This window comes from Thamnophis elegans, chromosome 2 (genome assembly GCF_009769535.1).
Source record: "Thamnophis elegans isolate rThaEle1 chromosome 2, rThaEle1.pri, whole genome shotgun sequence".
Lineage (NCBI taxonomy): Eukaryota > Metazoa > Chordata > Lepidosauria > Squamata > Colubridae > Thamnophis > Thamnophis elegans.
Window position 1 is genome coordinate 47,346,937 of NC_045542.1, and position 9,955 is coordinate 47,356,891.

Below are 9,955 nucleotides of genomic sequence, written 5' to 3' on the forward strand. Positions count from 1 at the left end.
ACAACATCCAACATATCTTCTGCATCATTACAAAACTGATCCACACAGGGAATTGCAACCACCCCTCAGAATTCCCTTCCCCATTCAGACTTTTTGCCCCTTTTGCAAAAATCTCGTGTTCTTCTTTCAGTTCTGGAGCACAATATATAAAGGGAAGGAAGGAAAGTTCATGTAACACAGCTTCCCAAGCAGGGGTTCTGAACAGACTACAAATACCACTTCAGCATTAGGGAGGCCCAGCTGCAGTCACTCTTCCAACCTACAGAAAACAGGGGTTCTCATAAACTGCTAGCAGCACCCTCCAGTGGCTCATTGCACAGGGCTGAACAAAAGACATTTTAAGTTTTGCAGGGGGAAGTGCTGGCAAAACACAGCCACTCGTTCTTTTTGACATCGGGAGAAAATGACAGGACAAAAAAGGGAGCACAACATGCTAGAATTGCAATAGAATTTGTTAGCGAACCATTATATCAAAACAGCCAGATCTATAAGGAGCAATGTCTCTTTTCTCCCTTAAAACTTTAGGTAGTAATCACAGGAATCAAGAGCAAAATAAACACTAAGTTGGCAGAAAAATATGTTCTACACTATACATAGAAAAGGTCCCTACGCAAGGACACTGCATAACAAGATGAAAAATGGCACCAACACATTGATTGCTCCTTATGAGAGGCCCACCCTTCATTTTGCAGCCTCTGCCATCCTTGACTGGACCAACTTTGCACTCTTGTGTGAGTATCCCACGGCCTCCCGATTATTCTCTACTAATTGATTCAGGCATCTATCTCACCAGTTCACAGAGATTTCCCTCAGCACATAGATGAGAATGCACATATCACTTGCTAGTCTTCAGTCTACCAAACTCTTTTATTCTCTTGTTCCACCTTGAAACTAAACAGAGGGAGATATTATGGCAATGATTTCAACCTGATACTTTTCAAGCATGTAGACTCTCAACAGTCACAGCTACAATGTCTATAAAAAAGAAGCCTTAGTCACTATTCCATTGTAACAAAACACAAACATAGGACATACATAGGACAATGTCAGAGCTTTTATTGAATGGTCCCTTTGGGATAGAGCTGCCTCAGAAGAAACAAAGAGCAGAGTCTTGAGCATTGGAAATAGTGGCTTAACAGACAGCAGGGCAGCAAATTGTATGACTGCCTGCTCTGGAGGTATGTAAATCTGCCTGGAGAGGCTGGTCAATACCTCACTGAAGAACATCTGGGGAAATCCTGGGTTTTGCTGATAGTCAAAGGTTATAATCTCTTTTCTGATTTTGTCCATCAACCTGTACCTGTAGGACAGCAAGGGAAAACATAGACAGTGGAACTGGCAATAGACAGCAGGATCCCATAGCCCCTTGATCTGGATATATACTTAAGTATTTGGTCAAGAAAAGAGTGAATGATATCCTTGATTGCTTAGACCATCCTCATGCAAAATCAAAATTTTAATTTTGCAAAGCAAAAGTGCTCCTGTACAGCAGTTGTAATGAAGCACCTGATCTTAGCCAATTGAAGGGCTCCCTTGATATTTAGGAATGAGGACTTCTACTGCCGGGCATGGGAAATGCTAAAACAACCCAGACCATTCAAATGTTTCTTACATATATGGCAAAAGGACTGGGAAGAGGTATGGGAAAGAGATGCAGTTTAAGATATGTTCCTCATTTCCATGTTTACCTGTGTATGACGCTGTCTTGTCCTTCAACTTGGAAACAGAATTAGGTGCCAAACGTGTTTGAAATGCCAAGATAAGTACCTGTTGAGGGTCTAGGCAAAATTGGTTAGTAATGTTCTTCATATGTGTTGCAAGGTCAGGTGGTTTTGTGGACCAGCCTTCCTTTTTGTGCAGAACATCTTTTCTCTGCATGTTCCCATCGTTCTTCCATTTGAGCTCTCTTTGCAAAATGTCAGGCTAAAAATACTGCCCATGTTGCACACTTATTCTAAGACATGATATCTGTCTGAGGCGGATACATTTAGGTTATGCTTGCGAGGTGAGCTATAAGTACTAAATTCTGGCATATTGATATCAGTAATGCTGTGGTCAACCTGGGATAGCAATTTCTGATTTTTTTAATTTCTTCCACTGAAGTCAATGAAAGGAAAATTTCTTGCACCAAATTTTGGACTGACTGGTAGAATATTGCACACAGAAGTGAATGTGCCCATCGTACCCAGCCAAAGCATTCTCCTCCCCTCATATGCCATGATAGCCATGATGACAATGTTTTACATGTATCTTCCATTGCTTTGGTACCACAAATGTTAAAATCCTTTTATCTCATTATTATTACTTTTGAGGGCTTCATTTGTTGGATATCCAGATAGCCTAATTATTATCACTTGAACTATCTTCACTTAAGTTATAAGAATTGCATAGATTAAAAAAGAAAAATAGAGGGAACAAAAGATTTAGAATTTGGAAACATATATAAATTTGTAAAGTTTAAAATAACTCTATTTACTTGTCCTTATGTTGTTATTTTCCTTTGATGATAATTATTTTTAATCACTTTATGAAATTATGTAGTAAAATTGCAGAGTAGGAGAATTGAATACTCCAATATTATTCTTCAGTCCAACAGTGGCCAGAAACCCATAAGAAAGCAAAAATATGGCATCAACAGCAATATTTATTAATACTAAAGGGACACAGTTACTGAAAATGGAGATTTCAATTTCTTGGTTGACATTTATTAACAGATCCATCTTTTATTTATTTAATATTTTAAATCCCAGGCCTAGTAGATACATCTCATGCAAATAATTATATTGTTTTACAAACAATATAATTATCTTATTTCTTATTTACTCTTCTTCTCATCATTCCCATTTAGAGAATAATTTCTCAGCTTTAATGCATTTAAAAGAATAACAGAGTTGGAAGGGACCTTGGAGTTCCTCTAGTTCAATTCCCTGCTCAGGCATTTGTTTATTAGCATTTATATACTACATGCTAAGTTGTTTTTATAAAATTCATATATTTCTGTGCCATTTTTAGCAATCTTTCTTCCAGAACTATATTATTGGAATTAAAATTTAGATAAAATAACTAAGGAACAAAGAGGACACAATCAAATCTATAATGTGTTATAGGAGAAAGAAGTTGCACTTTTCACTGTGAAATAGCACACAGCTGGGAAAGGCATGGCCCAATCTATAAATCTTATAACATTGTCACTTGCACAGGAAATCAGTTTTGTGTTTTTTCCAAAAATACATGCAGGAAACTACAGTTGTACAAACTCTGAAAACAGCTCAAACCTGTACAATCAACCTCTTGAATCACACTGGAAATTTTGGTGGGAGGATGCAGCAATATATTATTCTTAGAATTTGTATTCCATAAGTGTGATAAAGCATTGAAAATGGTGATGTCAGTATATTTATTTTATATATAGAGGCCACCTGACTCTAGGCTGTGAAAAGTGCAACTTCTGCTTACATTTTAAAAGTAAGGAACAAAAAAACCCCCAGATGTCTAGAAGTTAAATAATGGCAACTGGATTTCTTTTCATGTTGGTTCAAAACATTTTGCTGCTTATCCAGGTAGCTTCTTCAGCCTGAGAAAGTTGATTAGGAGGACATATGCAGAGTCCCCCAAACTAATTTGTTCAGACTGAAGAAACTACTTGGAAAAGCAGGAAAATATTTTGAATCAACAAGAAAATAAGCTGAGTTATCATGACTAAACTTCCAGATAACTTGGCCTGGATGATTGAGAATCTTCATTGACTATAAAAATAGAAGAAATAGTTCATGAATGTCTGGAATGCTCACCCCAGGAGAAACAAATTGGGTTTCAGTAGCTACCTGTCTTCAGGCCTAGGAGTAAAGCCAAGTTTTCAAAGACTTTCGGAAGATGCTTAGGATGGAACACATAAGGTTCTCTGGGGAAGCTGTTCCAGAACCAAAGGACAAATCTAAGGCTTATTTTGCATAGCAATACAGACTGCCAATCTAAACATGAAGTCCCTCACTTTTGTCAACTCCTTTGACACACTTCTCTTGTATGACCATTGTTTCAGCTTTCTGTTCCTTTCCAATTATTGTGCTTATCTGTTATCACACTTTGTATTGAGAGAATATATCACTTAGTATCTTCACCTACTTGATTAATTTGGACCATTTTATAAACTTCTCAATGTTCATGCAGCCTGCACAACTACTATATGTTAACAAATTTAAGAAAAACATTCTTGCCTTTATCCTGGAGACAATTCTATCTTTAGCATACTTCTTTCCAACACCAAACAACCTTTATCTTGTATGCCAGCTAGTTTAGCTTTACATTTCTTTCCTAATATTATGCATGTTCAATAGTTCCCAATATCAGTGGCAACTGCATTGGAGCAAAATGGGCAAGAAAGTGGATATGATCTGAACCACATCCCTTTTGTATGCACGCACAATCGTCAATGCATGTAGAAAAGGGTTCCACCACAAAACCGCGGTCATCACAGCGCGATGAAAACTGCACGCTGTGAGCGGGAAACTTAAAAATAACGCGAAAACCTTACCCTAACCCCCCCAAACCTAACCCTAAGCCTAACCCTTAACCTAACCCTAAACCTAACGCTTAACGTAACCCTAAACCTAAACCTAACCCTTAACCTAAACCTTACCCTAACCCTTACCTTTATGCGAATCGGCTTGCTGTAAAAGCGCTTTTTAAAGCGCCCTTTTTTCCTGCGGTCGTATTTGTCGCGCTGCTGATGACGTCAGGTACGCGCTTTAATCGGGCGCGCTTTAGTGGACCGCGGTTTTGACGGGTCACGGTAGAAAAGGATGGGGCTGGGATTGGCATGACTCGTTCATCAATTTGAACCATCCCACACAGATACTACTGTTTAATATTCTACTACTGTACATTGTATTCAGAGAAAATGCTATTTAGTATCTTCTTTTCTGACCAGTAACAATTTTTATAATTTCTCAATGTCCATAAAACTTACATGAGAACCAAGGCCTGTTGGCAGTCTTAAGCATCAAGTTAGCGATTGCAGCCTTCTTCTCAGCATCCAGTGAGACAGACCTAAATCCTCTCTACTTCAATGCTACATAACAGGAACTTTTTTTCATAACAGATTGATTAGTTTATCAATGTGCAGACTGAAATCTACACAGCAACCCCTATGCTGAATACAGAAGCAAAGAAAACATGACATCTGATTAAGCTCTGTCTAAAAGCATCACAAATCAACTTTACACTTGAGCTTTCTTCATTAACCAGGCCCTTAAAACAGTACTTAGGTATCAAGGAAAAACAGACCAATGGGCTGCAATCTGGCGGAACAATAGAGTACTCTGTATCCTGTTTCCACAATTCTAGCCTGTCTGGAGTTGTGACAAGCCCTCCTCCCATCTCTCAGCAAGGTTGGTGGCTTACTCACTTCTTCTGGAAGGCCAAAAGGAGTCTTGGATCAAGAATATTCTCTTCAGGTTCCCAGCTGTTGTGCCTAGAAAAGAGGAAAATCACTCACTACAATATATACCCTTTCTTACAACATACAATTCACAATTAGAGGTTTTTGTTTATTGTAGGACTGCATGTTGAGGCAAAGCCTATCCAAAGCGCACTACACACTTTAGCTCTCCCTAATCGGTTGAGTTACTACAACTCTCATAACCCCAACATGGAAGTACTCCTGCCCTGCTGGCTATGAATAATGAGAGCTGCAATTTAATCAAACCAGAGGGCATCAGAGGGAAAGCTGGCTTGAAAGTAATAATTAATTAAAGACTGTCTTGGCCAGGGGACGTAAGAGAACTTGCTGAATAATAAGCACTAGTTTAATTCTGGGGTGAAATTTTTCCCCCCAGCCGCTCAATGAAAAGTTTGTATTTTATGACTGGACGTCTTCAATTTGCTTAATGGAAAAGGCATGGGAGGCAATGGGGGGGGGAATAGCACACTGAGATGCATTATGGATAACTTGGGCACGTGTGTGGGGAGGGGGGCTCGGGGTGTAAGAAGAGAAGTCAAGCAGGAAAAGGATGAAAGCAGAGGGAAAGTCTGGCTTTCAGAAGCAGCTGGCAGGAGGGGTAAAAGGAGAAGCTCCTCTTTTAGTCTGACAACCCTTTCCCCCTTCTTCTGCAAGCGAGGCGGGGGAGGACCCCCACCACATGCACCAGCGGGAAGATCGGGGTTTCAGAAGTGGGTCAACCGGAGAGCAAAGGAAGGTTTTGCCGTTTCTGCGGAGGAGCCCTGACGCTTCTCCAACGGGCTCTCTCCATCCCCGTTACAACCAGGGAGACAGAAAGTCGGCCCCGCGGACTTAAAGAAGTTCGTTCTTTTAGCAGAAGCGGCAAAAGCAACACATGGAAGCCAAGCATGGAATTCACCCGAAAGCCGGCACCGGCGGAGCGACCCCAATAAAGGAACATTTAACTCACTAAACAAAAGAAGGTCGGGCGAGAGGAAACGCTCCGGGGGGGGGGGAGAGTAAAAAAAGAAACAAAACACCCGCAAGGAACGAAGTAACTTCCAAGCGCTCGCAAGTCCAGCCCAGGTTGCAGGCGGTTCCCCAGTCCCGGACTTTCCGCCAGTCCCTTTTCCGCGCCGCCCGGGTCTTGTTTTCGCCCGAGTCCCATCATCCCCAAGCCCCTCAAGCCCCGCCCTGGAGCCCCTTCGGCTCAACGGCTGGCTTGGCGCTCAGCTGCTCGCTTCATTGTCCGACTCACTTGGAAGACCAGCCTCTCCACTTCACCAAATACTCCAGCTTGCCCTGTGAAGAGGGAGACAGGGAAGGGGGTGGGGTGGGAGAGGAGAAAAAAAAAGAGAGAGAAAAAGAGGCGCGTTAGAGAGGGAGCCGAGGCGGCGGGCGTCGTCGTCGCTGCTTTAGCCGCTTTGGCTGCCTCGCTGGCCCACCTTGCGAAGCCGCTTGCTGAGGATGCACTCGGCGGCGAAGACTTGTTCTCCCACGCTGCTCAGCTCCTCCATGGCGCCCGACTGGCTCCGCTCGGCTCCCTTCTCCTCCTTGGCCGCCGCCGCCTCCGCTTCTTCCGCCAACACTGACTTACTCTTAGCGGAGCCAGCGTTGTGGCCGAACAAGGCTTAGCGTCCGCGGGAGCGCGCGCTCCCCCTCACCCGCCGCCGCCGTCCCCCCCAGTTTCGGCGGCAAAGCGCGCACCTTCCCCCCCCCCTCACACGCCTCCCCCCCGCGACGCCCAGAGCTTCACTTCGAGCGCACACAATGCAACGCGCGCGCAACCGGCTCCGCCTTCCCACACGCCCTGCTCAGGGGCTCCCCAAATTCCCGGTCGGCCAATCGGATAAGGGGGAGGCGGGGCTTGAGAGCTTGTGGCGGAGAAAGGGAAGCCGAGCTTCGCCTATTGTTTCTTGCGTGGCTTTCTGGGTCTCTCGACGGCCGAGTTCCTGAAGACTTAAGAGAGAGAGGGTGGAAGAAAGGACCGAGTCGGGAGAGAGGGAGAGTGCGGGGGAGGGGACTTTCATGAAGTTTAAACCTTGAGAGAAGAAGGACACTTGCCCGCTCCAGCCCAGATTCGTGGGACCCGCCAGAGACGTTCTTCGGGGCTCTTAAAACGTGTGGCGGCGCCAGAAATAGGCTCCCGAAGAAGTGGGAATGTTTCGAGGCGTTTCGACTTTTCAGCGCTCAACAAGCCTTCGAAGCTTGTTGATTTAGAACGCCGATTAAATGTGGGAATCGAAATTCTTTTCATCCGGTTGCGGGAATTCTAACAACGGCTCCTCTTCATCATTTCGTAAAGCGCGCCGGAAAAGTGGTAACTCACCCTCGCTCTTCATTTTCTCAGGACTCTTGCGAGATAAAAGTCGAACCCAACTCCTGACTTCATCTCTGGCCTCCTACGGGGAGATGATTTCCTCAGCTTTTTTGGTGCAGCCATCTATTCCTAGAGTGCTCTGAGGGTCTTCAATCCTAATCCGTAGCGGGGACCCCCTTACTTGACTTGGATTTAGGCGTCTGGAATCACCCTACGGACAAATGATCTCGTCAGGAAATCAGTCAAGAAATACAGCAGTGTTCACAAATTAAAGTTATGATTCCCCCCCCTTTATTGTTTGAATTAAATGTTTGAAAAGAAAACAAATATAAGTTTCTACAGTTTCCATCAGCTTCAGTATTGCTGAGAAACAAGTATGGTAATTTCAACGAGGTGATGTGGAATAATTGATTTGTAAATTATGAGGTGAAAAATTGAATCTTATCCAGAAGTCTGAGGATGATGAATTTAGATGGAAGCTGGATACATGAAATCGAGCATAGATAATTTCATAATATTTTGACATGGGATCCTCCTGAAACAAATAATCAATTGTCTGCAGATACATAATTCAAATAATCAAGATTGGATGAATTTTGGCACTGTCCTGCAAACAAAAAAGTGTGTCAAAGGTTGTATCCTCTTGATCTGCCTTTTTTTTAAAAGGGCAAAAATTCACCAAAAATTCCCTGATCACCATGGATCTGGCAGTGCTATAAGACAAATACATTGATCTGAGATACAGATCCTCATATTTTTTCAATAACTCCATTATTAATAACAGATCACATCAATTGTATGGGTGAGATGCTACAGTTAGGAAGCAGATTTTTAACATTTTCCTGTCATAAAAAATATGTGCATAACTAACATGGGATCCACATGAAGTCATTATCAAATCACAGGTCACATCTTGGCATGGAAAGAGTCATGTCATGATGCAAAAATGTGGATTCAACTCAAAATGTTCATTTTAATGTTAATTTACATGAGATGCAGGTAAAATCAGTATCAGTACATAAAAGCACATAAAATCAGATCTAGTATGACTACATGCCCCAAACTTTAGCCATCAAGAATCTATTTCATCAAATAAGTTATTTTAAAGAATGGATCCTCTTTTTTTATAAAAAGTTTTTTATTATATAAACATTAAATCCTCTTGATTGTACATAAATACTACAGGTGATTCACATGAAACCATTATTAGATCACATCCATTACATTGAAGGTGCTTCAAAATTTTGTATCCAATGGTTCTGGCACCACCATAGCACAAAAACATAGATCTGATTTATAGATCTTCACACAAACACGTGCTTTTTAAAATCTGCAATCCCCATGAAACCACAATCACATTAGTTACACTCACATGGGAACCCAACAATTTTGGAGGTGCTATATCACTAAATTGTGGAGACGAGTTATGGAGCTTTGTGGACCAAAATGATTTCACATGGGATTCTCATAAAACCGACAAAAAATCAGAGATATTTGAAGGCAATGAGACCATTAAAATCACACTTTCAAAATTTGGAGTCACCAGACCCCAAAATGAGACAGATTGCTATTCAATTTACAGAACTATGTGTCCATTTGATTTAACATCTTATCAACTAATGTTGCATCTGTTAGGTTTTAGTGCAGTTCAACAATTAAAAATCTGAAGATTTTTGTGCCAGAAAACCATGAACCCAAGTCATTGGATCAACTTAATTACTCATGGTTTGTACATGTGATTCATAAGCAAGAACAATAAAATTGATGCTACCATGCATGTAATGAGCCATTAAAGCTATGGATCAAATAGGTGCTGGCATTGCTTTGGTACAAAAACAGGGATCTGCATTCACAGAATTTTCACATGGGATTTTCAGAATTAAATCACAATTGCTCTAGATAACATGATTATCATGAATCCTTTGTTTTTGGTATTAGCATGGTGTAAAAATATGAATCCAAAGTATGGATCCTCTACAAATGATATCTAGATTCAGGTAGATCCAGCATCAAATTATAGGGATATTCATCTGTGCACAGAGTCCCTATTATCTGGATTTGAAGGTTTTAATAATCTTGTACACAAATTCAGATCTGGTGATAATCTTCATGTAATATCTGGTTCTAAAAGGGATTTATCTGCACAGAATAAATAATTACAATCACAAATTCACTACTTAAGGTGCCAAAGTAGCAAT

The 9,955-nt window shown here is 41.5% G+C and overlaps 1 protein-coding gene across 1 annotated transcript in view; it reads right to left on the reverse strand.

Moving 5' to 3' along the window:
* The window catches only part of LOC116505060 (chromobox protein homolog 2-like), a 29,279-nt gene extending 22,201 nt beyond the window's left edge, over positions 1 to 7,078 (reverse strand). The window contains exons 1-3 of the mRNA XM_032212372.1: positions 6,883 to 7,078; positions 6,696 to 6,739; positions 5,405 to 5,470 (exon numbers count right to left, since the gene is read on the reverse strand). Of these exons, the coding sequence (XP_032068263.1) occupies positions 5,405 to 5,470; positions 6,696 to 6,739; positions 6,883 to 6,954 (182 nt within the window). The 5' untranslated portion in view covers positions 6,955 to 7,078. The remainder of the gene's footprint in view (positions 1 to 5,404; positions 5,471 to 6,695; positions 6,740 to 6,882) is intronic.
* Between the last annotated feature and the right edge of the window lie 2,877 nt (positions 7,079 to 9,955).